The sequence below is a fragment of the Pygoscelis adeliae genome, unplaced genomic scaffold (genome assembly GCF_000699105.1).
Source record: "Pygoscelis adeliae isolate BGI_AS28 unplaced genomic scaffold, ASM69910v1 Scaffold641, whole genome shotgun sequence".
Classification (NCBI taxonomy): domain Eukaryota; kingdom Metazoa; phylum Chordata; class Aves; order Sphenisciformes; family Spheniscidae; genus Pygoscelis; species Pygoscelis adeliae.
Genome location: NW_008824013.1, coordinates 5,300 through 20,973, shown reverse-complemented (window position 1 = coordinate 20,973; position 15,674 = coordinate 5,300). Strand labels below are relative to the sequence as shown.

Here is a 15,674-nt window from a genome sequence, read left to right as displayed (position 1 = left end):
ATTTTAGGGGAGGGGAAGAGGGGAGGTAGCTTCTAGGAGTCTTTGTTAGGCAGCTGGCGTTCGCCACTTTGTCGTTTTTCTGCTTGGGCAGCTCTGAAGGGTCTGTTTAGCTTTCTCACTTTGAAAGAAATGCCTGGTGAAATGTCCAAACGTTCTGGGGGTAATTAAAGTTACAGTAACCATCTAGTAGCACTAGTGCTGGTATGCAGATAGATTAACTAAGCTGTACCTAACCAAGCACAGATAACAGTGTGTCAGCAAGAAAATGGTAACTATTTGGTAAGAGGGAGAGGAAGGACCTCCTGGAAGGCTGGGCACCTGCAGGTTAAACCTACAAACACATCTTCGCCCTTCCCAAGAAGTCTCGCCAAGAAGTTGGCTTTTGATGTGTGTCTGGAAGAAGGTTGAATCTTTTTGATGGGGTCAAAGGGTCCAAGCTTAGCATATACTATTAGATACTTAAATACTATTGGGAACGAATGAATTACCAATTAGAAGTGGATTAAACGTGAAGTCAGATAAACGGCTGCTTTTTTGTTACTGTGAACGTTCAATCTGTAAGAACTGGGCATTAGATCAGTGCTTCAAATACACATACGAAAGCCATAAAGAAAGCAAAGCCTAGTTGATCTGCCCTGCTGGAACTAAGTCTCTCACCTCCTACATGCGGCTGTAGGCCCTGGCTGTCTAGATCCCGCTTTGAAAAACCTCTTCTGAGGCTTAACGTGGATTCTTTCTTGGTGGAGTGACCCGGCTGGGTATCATTCTGCACGTGAAGAATTTGCGGTTAATGGGGGTGAGCTTCAGCCCGTGCAGCGCTCTCACTTCTGGTATTTCTAGGATATGTACCGCTGGTAGTAGTGCCCGTCAGTGAACGCTTTCCTCCGGAGGTTTAGGCTGGCGTGACGTGCGATTAGTTCTGCAGCTGCGTGGTGACTTCTTAGCAGTGGGATAAGATTGCTCCCCATCTTTTACAGAAGATGTCAGAGCTCAGTTACAGAATAATATCCTTCTTCATCTTGCCTTTTTCTTAACTGTATTTCACAAGAGATTTTTCGTGCAGATTAGGCAGTGTCTAATAAAAAAATTGGGAAGATAACCTACTTCCATTAGTTAATTTATGTGGAGTTCTCTGTGCTGAAGTGTTAGACCTGGTGGTGCTGACAAACAGCAAACCTCCTGCTGGCTGCCCTAAAAATGAACCTTGGAAGGTTGTTCGTACCTCTGAATCATTTTCTTTTCCTGGTGAAGCGGAGATTTGTGTGGAGAAGAATTCCTGACTATTCAGACCTAGGAATTCTCCCTGCTGCATACATGAGAGAGAAATTAGGTTCTGTTTGAGACTCTTGCCGGTCTAAACCAAGCTTCTGATGCCATTGATAACTTGATTTTTTTTAAAAAAAAACAACTTTTGGTTTCTCAGCAATACTCACAAGTTAGAGCTACATTTCAGTCCTTGCTAAGAAGTTAAAAGTTACTTATGTAGAGAGATTTAATTCTGGGTTCGTATTTACAGTGGTCCTTAACAAGTCTTGCATTTAATTTCATTATGATAAGTAGACTAAATAGAGGAAGTAAGGGTCGGAAAGTGGGTGCTGGCTGATAACCTGAACCGTCTTACAGGAAACTCAGAATAACCACTTATTTGTGCAAACGGAGCAAGTTCTAGTTGCAGAGAGCTGTGTGTTTATTTGAAGACAATGCGTTCAAACCTAACGCTCTTCTCTCCTGATGTATTATCATTGTAAAATTTAAGGCTGTTTTGTTTCATACTTGGCTGTGCTAGTTTTGGCACTTAAACTTGGGCTTCTAACTTTACGTTCTCAAATAGAGAGCTGTGGCCCTACAGTAGGCTTTTTTGTTTGTTAATTGGCTGGTAAGTCTGACTTTTGTGTTGTATTAACTTTTCGGAGTTTAGTCCAAAAGAGATTCTTCCTCCAAAACCTGTGAAGAAAGATAGAGAGCAGAGACCACGACACTTACTCACGGACCTCCCGCTCCCTCCAGAGCTCCCTGGAGGGGATCCATCTCCTCCTGACTCCCCGGAACCAAAGGCAGCCACACCACCTCAGCAACCGTTCAAAAAGAGACCAAAGTAAGGCTGGCTTTCTTTTTTTCAGCTTTTTTCAGTTGTTAGGTTTTCTGTTTCTTCACACAGATGTCAGTCTAGGTTTCCAAAGCTTTAAGTCTGAGTGTATACTGCAGCACTCCTAGGAGAGCTGACTGCATGCCCTATGCTCCGTGTGGAGACGGCGCTGTTGAAAGTGCAGTCACTTTTGAAATTGAATCTGCAGCTGCTTTGCCAGCTCTCAGCAGCCTCCCCACCATTTATTGGATGGGGAGAACACTTAATGTGCACTTAGTTATAAATCTTTAGCCAGATTTAGTTCAGTCTTATAAATTCTTTTGTCCCCAGACTCATTTGAGTACTCTCTTTATTGAGGGAAGGGAAATGTGGAGAAAACGAGTTCACATTTCTGTTTTTTCCTATGGTATATATTAACTGTTTCCTGTGGGTTGTTTCATATTTGGGCCACTCGCAGCTGACGGCCACTTGCCCCGTCTGTTTGAGAATTAACAGTACAGCAGTTTGGGAAGAAGAGGAGGTTGTGTAAATTGTGCACCAAATGGAGACTACGGTTCAGGCGTCGTACTGAAGCTGTGACGGGTTCTGTTGTCTTCCCCTTTGACCCTTTCAATGGTAGAAATTGCTGGAGTGTGTCATAGTCAATCTCCAGCCACATCTACCCTGCAGGCGCTCTCATCTTTCGATTTAGCCTGTAGCCTGCAGGCCAAAGAAACCTCCTGATGAGTATCCCCGTATAAAGCTTGTGGTGCTTCTAGGAATTGGTTATTCTGAACAGGAGACATACACCTTTTCTTCGTCCACGATTGGAGTATTAGTCATGCCGCATGGTATATACAACTTCCCCTGCTAACAAAATTTACACAGTTGTCAAGGAAGTAAGCTCCCTTGGCGTTTTGTGCACACAGTGCTAGCTGCACTTCGTTTTAAATAAAAATCAAATGTCCAGTGTTTCTGCAAAAGATTCCAAACACTGATTTTTGTCCTACTGTAGCATAATTCTTTGGTATTTTTTAGATAAAGATACTGGTTTGGTTCTCCTTCAAGCTACTCTCAGTTAAAAGTATGTAATGAGATCTTTGTAGAAATCTGTGTAGCTAACTGTGTGCCGCAGGTAGGCTATAGCGAAGTGGTTCTGCTACCTCAAAGTCTGTGGAATTGAGGTGGCGTAATAGCTATTTTGCTTGTCTCCCCCACTCTTTGCACTCCTTATTTCCCCGGGAGGAACAATGTATTGCTTGTTAGCGGTATGCAGCTGATAAATGCATAACTGAAGTGAAAAGATCTGATAGTGAGAGTGTGCTGGCGGGCGCGCTTTAGTATCTGAATGAAACAGGACAGTGTTCCTGTACAGCAGTGCCTGTTACCTAGAGTAGCTGAGATTATATAGCGTAATTCATTAAGCTCTACTGAACGCTCAGTTGCTAGGAGTGTAAAGACAGGGTGCCTGACCCTTGCTTTTTGTTTTTAGGGTATAGCCTAAAACAGTCGAATGGGCAGTTGTTTGTGGGGTGGCGGTGCGGTGGAGCACTCGGGTGTCTAACAGTCCTCTTCCCTCTTTCAGAATCTGTTGTCCTCGGTATGGGGAAAGGAGACAGACGGAAAGCGACTGGGGGAAGCGTTGCGTGGACAAGTTTGATATCATTGGGATTATTGGAGAAGGGACATATGGGCAGGTGTACAAAGCCAAGGACAAGGATACAGGTAAGGATGCCAAGCGGCTTCAGTTTGACTCCACTTCTTTAAGGCCTGGCGTTGTGATTTAACCCCAGGCGGCAACTAAGCACCGCACAGCCGCTCGCTCACTCACCCCTGTGGGATGGGGGAGAGAATCAGAAGAGTAAAAATGAGAAAACTCATGGGTTGAGATAAAGACAGTTTAATAGGGAAAGCAAAAGCCGCATGTGCAAGCAAAGCAAACCAAGGAATTCATTGACTCCTTCCCATCGGTTTCGCCTAACGGTGACTTGGGAAGACAAACGCCATCACTCCGAACATCCCCCCCTTCCTTCTTCTTCCCCCAGCTTTCTATGCTGAGCATGACATCATACGGTGTGGGATATCCCTTGCATCAGTTGGGGTCAGCTGTCCCAGCCGTGTCCCCTCCCAGCTTCTTGTGCCCCCCCAGCCTGCTCGCTGGTGGGGTGAGGAGCAGAAAAGGCCCTGACTGTCTGTAAGCACTGCTCAGCAGTAACTAAAACATCCCTGTGTTATCAGCACTGTTTTCAGCACAAATCCCAAACGTAGCCCCACACTAGCTACTATGAAGAAAACTAACTCTATCCCAGCCAAAACCAGCGCACCTTGTTACTGTGGGTGTGCTTCAAACCCATTCCAGCATTAGCGGTGTTGCCAGTTAATGACAAATACCTGTAGAACTAGAAACGGCTCCAGCCCTGGAATAAGCGTTTACACCAGATGTTTTCAAAACGGGCAAAAGAAGAGAAGCTCTGAAATCCTGGTAACTGTGAGTTAGTGCCCAGCTGCCCTCTCTGCTTGTGAAATCGTGTGCCCCGTGTGTACAATTTGACACACGGTCAGATGGTCGTGGTAGGTATAGCTATGGCAGCCATAGGTGCCAACTGAACCCCTGCTTTTTAAATGTGCCTTTGTCAGACTTCATTGTAGCAGAGCTTGTGAAAAGGACTGGAGTGGTTTCCAGGGCAAATTTAAGCTCACCTGTGTGACTTTGCCCTGAAGCAGATTAGGAGGAGCGCTGGTGTCATCTGTCTTGAGCTGTTGTTGTGATAACTTCTGACAGAGCAATGTAACAAAAATTAGTAGGGTGGTAACTAAAGCTGGCTCTGTTTCTTGGTGGATGTTGGCTGTGCTCATAGCTACTTTCAACTCCCCCCTGGAAACCCACAGGGTTGTTAGCAGCGATGCGTGCAGAGGCTTTGACGCTGGCTTGTTCTGGCAGGTGAATTGGTGGCTCTCAAGAAGGTGCGACTGGACAATGAAAAGGAAGGCTTCCCCATCACGGCCATCCGTGAGATCAAAATCCTTCGGCAGCTGATCCACCGCAGTGTTGTTAACATGAAGGAAATTGTCACGGACAAACAAGATGCACTGGATTTCAAGAAGGACAAAGGTAGTATTTGCTGCAGGGTGTGGTTTTGAATTGGCCAAAGAGGTGATGCAACTCCATTTGTTTATTCTTAGTGTAAAACTAAAAATCTAAACTCTGGTGTAGATTTTCTTTTTTGCATTCCTCCTTGATCCATAGTTCCAGCAAGTTTGGCATCTGGATTTGGCCTTACATCAAAGGATGGATTCCAGTTAAGATGAGTTGTCGCACTGCAGAGCAGAGGTAGACACGGGCTTGAAAGGATGCATTGCATTCGTGTAGAGTCACTAAAGAGCAGTCTTAAAGAAAGAAGAAAGAAAAAAAAAAAAGCCTTTACGGGGTCACTTTTGACACTGATTAGTGGCAACAAACTTACTGATAGGGTGAAAGGTTTTCTGTCTTCTGTCACTGTGGAAGAAGGGTGTTCTGACATCCCACTAGCTTTTGTCTGGGGCCTTCCCTTCCATGAGAGAGAGAAGGGAACAACACAAACATCAGTTCAAGCCATGCATAGCAGTAGTCTCTTCAACAAACTAGCTTGAAAGGAAAAACAAAACGGATAGGTAAACATGACCAGGATTTCGAAGGAATTTATTTTGGGGGCATATTTTGATTTCAGATGTCAGCTTGATGCATTAGAGGGGCTACTTAGTTGTTTGGGTTTTTTCCTCCCCTTGAGGAAAAAATACCTTTTAGGATGCCCAGTAAGCCCTACATATCACAAGACTGCGTTAAAGAAAACGCCAACAGAACGCACTCAACAGTGCACAAAAAAAGAATATGTCAACAATTGAATCTACTTTCGTTCCTCCTTTTTCTTTGTCTCTCCTCTCTTGTCTTAAATCACTTCTCTCTATTATACCAGGTGCCTTTTACCTTGTGTTTGAGTACATGGACCATGACCTAATGGGGCTGCTAGAATCTGGCTTGGTACATTTCTCAGAGGACCATATCAAGTCTTTCATGAAACAGTTAATGGAGGGTCTGGATTATTGTCACAAAAAGAATTTCCTTCATCGAGATATTAAGTGCTCCAACATCTTATTGAACAACAGGTAACCTGGGAGTAGGTACAGTTCTGTCCAAGCTCTTTCCTGCGCTCTCCCTGGGTTCAGCTGAGAGCTCACAGTAGTCTTCGCCTTGAGTATGCTTAGGAACAGGAGGTGTTGATCCACTGTAGGAATACAACCCCGCACGTTTCCACCAGTGGTGTGACGGATGGTTGTAATTAAGCGGTGGCTTTCTTGGGGGCTGCTGCTGGCTGAGAGCGCAGCTCCTGCTGCAAGGGAGAACGACCCTAACAACCTTCTACTTAACTTGCTGTTGGTAGCAGTCTCTCCACGTGAGGCCCTCTGCTCACCGTTTTGCAGCTCCTTACAGTTAACTTTCTTTCACGTTGACTTGAAGTGAATGGGTCTCTGTGTGCACTTGGTCTCCATGGTGTTTTGGCAAAAATACTGTTTATTGGAAGTGCTTGTATGCAGAGAAACCACTGAGGTTTAAGGTAGGAAGTAGCAGTCCTCCATGAATGCCCTCTCTTCTCTAGATAGCAGTGTCTGGCAGTAACGTAGTTCATCACAGAATACATAACAATTACTCGTTTGCTGTTAATTCTCAAGTCTTTATCTGGATACCCATAAGAAAACTTGGAGCCTGTGAGAATAATACTGCGCATAATTGCATCCACATGTCTGGATATCCATCTAAAAAATTTCTCTGGGACATTGGTCTGTTGGGAAGGGTTTGTGATAGAGTCTGAATTATTGCGCTTTTTTTTCCTGTTTCTTTGAAGCATTAAATAGGGTTTGAAAAATTAAGACTGGCATATCCAAAAGTAATTACTGCAAACATTGCTTTGCTAGGCCTTTCTACTACGTGGGGGGGATTTCCTTACCTTTTACTGCTTGCAGCATGTGAGCCCAGCTGTCATTCAAACCAGTGACTGTTTTTTTTTTTTGTCTTTCAGTGGGCAAATCAAACTTGCAGATTTTGGACTCGCCCGACTCTACAGCTCGGAGGAGAGGTGAGGCATAGCGGGGTGGAGGAAGGGGGAAATGGTTTACATAAGAAGAAAGGAGCTCATCCCACCTAATGTCCACATAGTCCCTTCGCTTGGAAGTCCTGGCATTGCCTGAGGAATGATTTCCAGTATGGTGTAAGTGCTATAACGCAGCTCCAGCTGTCAGAAAAAATACACTCCTGGCTGGTATTAATAGCCTTTCGTTAGACAAACCAGCCGATAAGGAACCAAAACATCTTCTCTGCTTGCCATGGACCTGCCATGGACCACGTTTTGCTCTGAGATCAGTTGAGATCAGTCACTATTCAGTCATGGCAGCCTGCCGCTGCCTGTTGGAGGTCAGGATTTTTCAGTCTTGGGTACCTACAACTTACTGTCTCGTGCACTCAGGCAGACTTGTAAAATCTGTGATATCTCATCGGCTTTATTTAACTCAGGCGGGTGCTATGGAAGTCTAGATGCTTGAAAGCCCACTGCTTCTACTTATGTGCCTACCTCTGCAGTTTGGAAGTAATAATTACAGTTTGTAAGGGTTTTGTGGTTCTTGTCATCAGTTTATATTTGTACCTTGCATTCCAGCCGTCCATACACAAATAAAGTCATTACATTATGGTATCGACCTCCAGAATTGCTGCTAGGTGAGGAGCGTTACACACCAGCCATAGATGTGTGGAGCTGTGGGTAAGTGCCGGGTTTGTATCTTTTTGTCCTGTTTGGGCTGTGAACATCAGCACGTGAATAGAATAGTTCTAATGGAAGGTAGTCTTTGATTTGTGCTAATTTCTGAAGCTGTACCTGTTCCAGCTAGGCAAAGTGTGTGGTGATAGTGTAGGAATACTTTCAAAATTCTGTGCTTTGAGGAAATAAGTGTGTGTCGCTTAACTAAAGCTATACCATTTAGTAAAAACTCCTAGAATGAGACTTTTCTTGGTATTGACATGTGAGAGCATAAAAGGTATCTATTCTTGCTATTTAAAAACCAAACCAACCAACCTTCGACAGTGACATACCGCTAGGATCAGAGGGGGTGACAAGCTTACTCTGTGCTGGTCATAGCTTCAGTGTATGGTTTTAATGACCTAATAGAGAGTTTTTCTGTAACCTCTTCAAATTGCTCTGTCACCTGATTTTTTCAGCTAAATCTAGGAAACGTGTTAAAGTAGAGATTTCAGGTTTCTAGTAGTGTAGGGAGCCTCGTGAACAGGAGTCTGGGCAGTTCAGCCACAAAGATGGAACATTTCCCAAGTGATTCAGAACCAGAGACTCGGATTCAGCATTCGGAAGCGGTGCTGGATTTCCCAAAGCGCATACTTCCCGTTGTGATATTCACAGGTAAACTTTCCGCAGAGCTTAGTACACAAACGACAAAGGTTTGTAAAAGTCAGGCCCTGATAAATTACTTCTGGAAACTCCGGCCGTGAGGTCCGGTTGCTGTTCAGCGCCCTGTGCCAAATGTGCGGGGTTAGCCCGGTTCCAGCGGACGGGTGCCTGTATCAGACCACAGCTGTATTTGGCACTGGTTGTCATTCCTGTCAGAATGCTTAAGGGTAGATGTTAAGGACTGAATGAGGCAGAGCTGTCCCTTCCCTCCTTCTCTTCTTTCCCTTCCAGCTCTACAAACGTTGTGCGTACAAGGCGATATCCTGCGCTTGACAATGACAAACAGTACGCTACTGGCAGCTGAGGATAATTTGGGCCAGCAGATATCCCCCAAATTATGACAGTAAAGTTGAAAAGATAAATGGGCTGAATCTGTCATGCTGTTGACACATCCTCCTTTCCCTGCAAGGAGTTAAGGCGTAAAGCCTGTGACGTGTTAACCAGCCTACTAGTGAATGTTATTTCCCAGCTGCGTAGAATCGGTGACTGTGTACACATAGGTTAGTCTGTCAGTTTTCAACTACAAGCCCTGATGCAAATAACTCTCCTCAGGCAAACCTGCTTCTGAACAGAAATGCTGCAGTGTTCAAACGATCATCCCAAGGGTTTGCTGTCGTGACCTCTTGCTTTTCCTCTTTCCAGCTGTATCCTCGGGGAACTGTTTACAAAGAAGCCTATTTTTCAAGCCAATCTGGAACTGGCTCAGCTTGAATTAATCAGGTAAAGCATTGCACATGCATGCCTATGAGAGGAGGTACTGCAGAAACTGCTCATGCACACAGTCTCTGTGTTATAAGAGCCCTCTTTCTCTAACCTGCCTGCAAAATAGGACCAGCAAATGACTGTAACTGCAAATGTGAACAGTTAGGCATTTAGGTGTCCGTGCTTACCATCAAGTGGGTGGCTGCTAATGTATGCACGCTCCGTAAACTTTGCTGTTGTTGGTTGAGTGCAAGAATCATGGTCCTAAACTACATCTTACACTGAAAATTCATTGTGTTTGTATGGTTTATAAACTCAAGGTGAGCATTTTTCCTCTTCTGATACCTCCTTTTTAACCTGAGGGTTATCTAGTCTTCATTGAAGTGTGCCCAGACCTAGGTTACTGGTACAGTAAGTTGCTTAGAAAGGAGACGTTTTCACTCGGGTTGGTGACTCTTCTCCTCCTAGCTGCATTCCACCTGCTGATTGTACTCTGCTTTTCTGGTTTTCAGCCGGCTCTGTGGGAGCCCCTGTCCAGCGGTGTGGCCAGATGTCATCAAGTTGCCCTACTTCAACACTATGAAACCGAAGAAGCAATACCGAAGGCGCCTGCGTGAGGAGTTCTCCTTGTGAGTTTTGTTAGAAAAGAGGATAAGTGGCTGTGTGGGGGTTATGGCCTTCTGTTATGTTGTGCGACTCATCTGCTATCCTTTGGCTCCAGTCTACCTGGCAGGATAAAGCAGTGCTTCCCCTTCTTGCCTTCTGCCATCGGGCAGCCCTCCCCAGGAGGGCTTCTCCCATCTGGGGAAGTCTGGAATGGGGTCACTGTCCCCTTTCTAAAGATCTGCCACAGGTGCCTGCCAGAGGGGTTCCCTGCCTCTGCACGCTTGTGACACTTCTAGCTAGGGTCTGCACTGGAAAGCACGCTTGACAGCGTGGCATTCTCACAGTGCTGAGGCTGTCTGACTTCAGAGACATGCCCTCGGGGGGGAGAGTATAATTGTGTGATAATCTTGTGGGATTTGCAGCAGAGTTGCTCTTCATAAATGGCAAAAACTAGACTGAAAATATTGCATATCTGATGCCTGTTCTGTTGATGTCTTTGAGCTGCTGCGTCACGTAGTAATAAAACTTGACTGCGTGGATTTCTCCTAGGCCTGAGGTGTCTCTCTGAAAGCGGGCTTCTCCCCCTGTTCAGAACGACCCCGTAACTCAGCCATATTTCCAACTCTTTGCGCAGCATTCCTTCGTCTGCTCTCGACCTGCTGGACCACATGCTGACGCTAGACCCTGGCAAGCGCTGCACAGCAGAACAGGCCCTGCAGAGTGACTTCCTTAAGGATGTTGACCTCAGCAAAATGGCACCTCCAGAGTAAGTTCCAGCTGGCATCCTCCACCGCAGTGGGCTCTCTGCTAATGAGCTTTGGGAAGGAGCCGCTGGCTTGGCCTTGGGGGTTTTTTTTTTCAGTCAGAATTAAGTTACGATTTCTGGGTTCTTGACTCTGCCCTTGCATTTTGGCATGTGGCTGAGCAAATAGCTCCTCCTGTGCTGTCGGTTTTCTGCCTGACAACTGGCTGGTTTTATAAAGCTCAGCTTAATGCTTGTAAGGTGCTCTAAAACTCTGTTGGAAGATATGTAAGAGCAGCCTGTAGCATATCCCTGTCCTCCGTGCCATGGAGGACTGGCCAGGCCTCGTTTATGCTGCTTCTTAATTGACTAGAAGAGTGGCTGTTGAGCAGTGTCACACCGCAGCTCTTTTCTCCCACTCCAGTCAAGCAGATTATAAAACTCTGCTCTAGCTGCTTTGTGTGCAAGTATGGCAGTAGCTTTTGAGATCCTGTTTCCTTCGGAGTTACTAAAGGCAGCTGCTTTCTTAAAGCCACCAGACTCTCAAAGCTCGGCGGACTTGCACTCACTGGGGCTTGTGTGCATTGTAGCTAACCCAGTCCAGTCAGGGGTGAGATCCCGGTGCAAATTAAATGATCCGCATGCAATTATGCTGCCTTTCCTGGTTCTAGGACTTGCCCCTTCTTGGTTTAATAGTATGGTTGCAGTCAGAGGAACATCTGTGTTTCTCTTATGGCACGAATAACTTTCTGTGGCCTTTGAGGATTAAATGGGTTTGCTTGCCGTGTTTCTTAACTGCTAAGTGTTGTTTTCTTGCAGCCTTCCCCACTGGCAAGATTGCCATGAGCTGTGGAGCAAGAAACGCCGACGGCAGCGGCAAAGCGGGATTGCAGTGGAGGAGCCACCGTTATCAAAAGTTTCTCGGAAAGAAACTACCTCTGTTACAAGCACAGACACTGTCAAAAACAACAGCAGTCCTGTGCACCCACAGCCTGCCCAGCTCAAAACAGAGTCTGGTGCTGGAGATGCAGTAGGTCAGTGCCCAGTCTGGTCTGTAAAAGGCTCCTCCCGATACCTTACCTCTCCGGTCGGGATGTGGGAGGCTTATGTCTATTTTCAAGCCAGAATGGTTCTTTTACCTCTGTTTCTACAGAAAGGGCATTCCAGACTCTTCCTATCCTGATTTTTTTTTTTCTCCTTTTTTTTTCCTCTGCTGTGAAAACTATTGGCTGCAGAGCATTCTGGCTGGTCTTCAGAAGTCACTCACTGATGAGCCGACTATGAATTTGTTCTATGAGTTATATTATTGGTTCTGAAACATGCTTTCACAGAGAATAATGAAAGGAGTCATTGAGTCACTTAAGCCAGCGAAGTAACAGATAATAGGCTGGAAGGTACAGCCATGTAAAGGGTGTGCAAATGAGCTGAAGTTTGATCTCGTTGATCAAATTATATAAAGATTAGGCATGGGATGTAACAGGCTAGCGGCTGGTGGGCAAAAGTGTACGTTACTGCACTTTGCTTGTTGCAGAAAAGATCACTTGGTTATAAAGACTTGCAGGACCAGGACTTGTGCACTGTTTCCAAAACTGACCAATCTTCCTGCGTCTAGAAAATAGTCGGAGGGGAGGTATTTTCATTCCTGGGAACGTAGAGATATACAAAGCTGCCCAGACCATGCTGATTGTTCTGTAGAAGCCAGATATGGGCTAAAGCTTCCTTTGTGTCAAATGGTGTACTGACAAGTAACAAGGAAGACAGTTCTTGCTCCAGGGAATGCACAATCCATGTGTTCAATGAAACATGGCAGATGGACAAAAGGTGGTGGCTGGATTAGCAAACAGCTGAGAAAAGCGAGTGTCGTGTTCTTAGTTGCCTACCAGCAAGAGGAGCTTAATTTTAAGCTTCTAAAACCAAACCTTTGCACCCTTCTTCCCAAAAAGTTTGACTTACAAAGTCAGTGTCAGCGTGAAGGGACACCCTCGTCACTTGTCACTCAGGAGGCTCTGCACCAGCATGGTGCAAAGGGAGGTGATGCCACTCAGGGGTTGTATTTTAGACTAACCTGGATACTTGCAGGTCAGGACAGAGTCCTCTGTGATCCCAGGCCAGCTTTCAGCAAGGAATTGCCTTCTGCTTGACCTAATTTCTTTTGCTGCGTCAGTGGAACACACCCTTCCTCCGTTCCAAACAGCAGCTTAGCTCCATCCCGAGAAACCTGCTCTCCAGTGCAGGAGGGAGTGCTTCCGATCCGCGGAGTGCTGCGGAGACCTTGGGAGGGGCTGAGCTGCTGTCGGACTTGCTGCTCTGATTACCACTGAAGTGGGCTAAGGGTTTCCAATCTTCGTCACGCGTCCTCAGACTTGCTGCCGTAACTGGCGGTGTACTTGGTCACCAGTCTGATTCCTGGGACGCCCTCGGTTAGCTAACCGAGGAACGGGGAGGTTTGGCTCAACTCAGCTGATTTTAAGCGGCAGCCACGTGTGCAGTTATGTTGGTAGGTTTGAGGGGGCAGTGAAGAAGCTTCCCTCCATGGCTAACAGAGCAGTTCCCAGCTGTAGCCTTGGGTGAGTGCAGTGTGTGCGCAGTACCACGGGGTGCTGCTGCAGTGCTGTTCAGAGCTGATCGCAGTCTGGAGGGGGCAAGCTGGTGGTAGAAATCAGTGCAGACTATCCTGGAATCCTCCTCCTGGAGCCTCTGTGCGTTCCCCTGGCCCGGGAACACGGAGAAGAGGTGTTCATTGGTACGTGCAGTGTCGCGATTACAAACCAATGCGATGTAGCTTTGCCTAACCTTCCTGTGATGCTGCTTGTGTTTCCTGCAGGCCTTGGAGAAATCACCCAGCAGCTGAATCAGAGCGAACTAGCTGTTTTACTGAACTTGCTGCAGAGCCAGACTGATCTGAGTGTCCCACAGATGGCCCAGCTGTTGAACGTACACTCTAACCCAGAGATGCAGCAACAGCTGGAGGCTCTCAACCAGTCCATCAACGCTCTGACAGAAGCCACAACTCAGCAGCACGAGTCTCAGACAGCAGCAGCAGAGGAAGCCATAGAAGAGCCACCCGCGGAGGCCCAGCTACCGGAGGAGCAGGCGACTCCAGAAACAGCCAGCGCTCAGGGAGATATGCAGAACGTGCTGGCCGTTCTGCTGAGTCAGCTGATGAAGAGCCAGGAGCCTGTTATAACCCTGGAGGAGAGCAACGGGGAGAAGAGCAGTGAGCAACGGGGGCCAAGGAAAACCCCTACAATGCACCCGGAGGAAAGTACAGGTAAATAATCATGACCATTGCTTGTGCATCTTGGATGCCGTGCACTTGTTTGAACAATTAAAGTATGCCATATGAGTGCCTCTGGTTCAACTGCGGCCAGGAGGAACCGGGACATCTGAGTGTTGTGCCAGGGGGCGGCAGGGGGTGTGGATGGGAGGAGGAAAGGTGCTGGGTGCTAGAATGTGGTCGAGCCTCAGATTTCAAGACCGAGACAGACACTGACCCACTCCCTGCGGTAAGTGCTGGACTGCTCAGGAGGCTTTAACAACTGCAAAAAGCCAAAACACGAAAATACTACTCTGCTTCACATCTCCAAAGCATATAAAATCCATTAGTGCTCCAGTGTGAATGGGTCAGTGAAGATTAAAGGTTTTGTTTTTTCCCAAAAAATGAAAGGGAAACTTGGAGGGTCAGTTCTTCCTTTAATACCCCTAGTAATCAGTTTACACATTCAGGTAGTTTTTTTGCACGGGACATTGGAGCTCTGCAGATTTTCCCATCTTATTGTTTGTCCCAACTCTCTTTTTCACCATTCCCTTCCAGCCCTCTCAAAAAAAAAAAAAAAGAGGGGAAAAAAAGGGGGGGGGGAAGACATGAAGCAAACATGCAGAGATGATTTTAAAGAACGTGAGAACTGAAATACTGGCGAGTGCTGGAAGGGAGGGGTAGTGGTGGTTGTGTACATAGAAACTTGTGCATCCAGCTTCGGTGTGCCTGGTTGTACGTAGAGTTGACTTTTAGGAGTCCTGAAATTCGGTGACTCCTGAAGTCGAGCCAAACGGCTGGTTCTTGTAGAGCAAGTTAAGAGGCATGTTTAAAAGACCTGATTGTATCAGTGAACTCTTGGATTTCCTTTTCAAAGGTGAGTGTAAATGTCTCCATGTCTTTTGTTTCTGTTGATTTTTTGAATTATTAGCAACATCCTGTGACGACCTCACCAAATTCTAGAAGCGCCTCCTGAGTATGTCTCAGACTCTCCAGGGAGCCTCTTTTGGCCCGATACACAACTCCTCTGCAATGTAGCTGAACGTGCTGTGTTCTCGTGCCTTCAACACACCTGCCCACCACAAGCCAGTTGTGATCGTGCTTTTTGCTTTTTTTTTTCTTTTTTGCCCTAGTACTGGAAGATAACTAGGTTATTGTAGAGCAGATTCAATCAAATAACGTTGTTCTCTGTTTATAATTATTTTCAATGATATGCTGTCCCCAAATCAGCTTGGCTTTAAAATTACCTGAAGATTGTTTTCTGGATTTAAATACAACCTAGTTTTAAAGTGGACTGACTGATATGGGTGGAGGGGTGGTCCTGGAAGACTACTGGTTTTCACAATAAAGTTTGACCTTTTTAATAACCAGTTTTGCAAATGATTTGAGGATCTGATTCAAACAAGGTGTTCGTGGCCTCTTATGTCATCGCCAGTAATAACTTTAATCACCGTGTAGCCGATCCTTTTGTCGATGAACGAGATCGAGTCAGTTCAGTTGTGTTGCCCTGCAGGAGTCAGGACTGGTTTTGTGAGCGAAGCCGGCACGCGAGGCACCGGGAGCAGATCGTGTCCTGCGGGAAGCTGCGTCCTCCCCTCTGCAGTGTCACTTCTAGCCGTGGCACTGCCCTAGCAGGGGGAGGGACAGAGCTCTGCTCTCGCCTTTCCCACCGCCTCACCAGGCTGCTTTGTTCTTCCTGCTGCCTCAAAAGCAGTAATACGAATTAGTAAGAGCCTGGCGATGGTGGGGGTGTGTGAAGCTTTTGTTCTTGCTAGGAGGGGTCCTTTAGAAACAGAAATCCTTGTGACTTTAGGT

The 15,674-nt window shown here is 46.3% G+C and overlaps 1 protein-coding gene across 1 annotated transcript in view; it reads left to right on the top strand.

Annotated features, from left to right (window-relative positions):
- CDK12 (cyclin-dependent kinase 12) overlaps nt 1-15,674 on the top strand; it is a 27,606-nt gene that overhangs the window by 10,162 nt on the left and 1,770 nt on the right. The window contains 12 exon segments of the mRNA XM_009326926.1: nt 1,919-2,095; nt 3,651-3,790; nt 5,007-5,177; nt 6,019-6,208; nt 7,120-7,176; nt 7,753-7,854; nt 9,196-9,273; nt 9,768-9,884; nt 10,496-10,627; nt 11,423-11,637; nt 13,428-13,874; nt 14,006-14,109. Of these exon segments, the coding sequence (XP_009325201.1) occupies nt 1,919-2,095; nt 3,651-3,790; nt 5,007-5,177; nt 6,019-6,208; nt 7,120-7,176; nt 7,753-7,854; nt 9,196-9,273; nt 9,768-9,884; nt 10,496-10,627; nt 11,423-11,637; nt 13,428-13,874; nt 14,006-14,109 (1,930 nt within the window).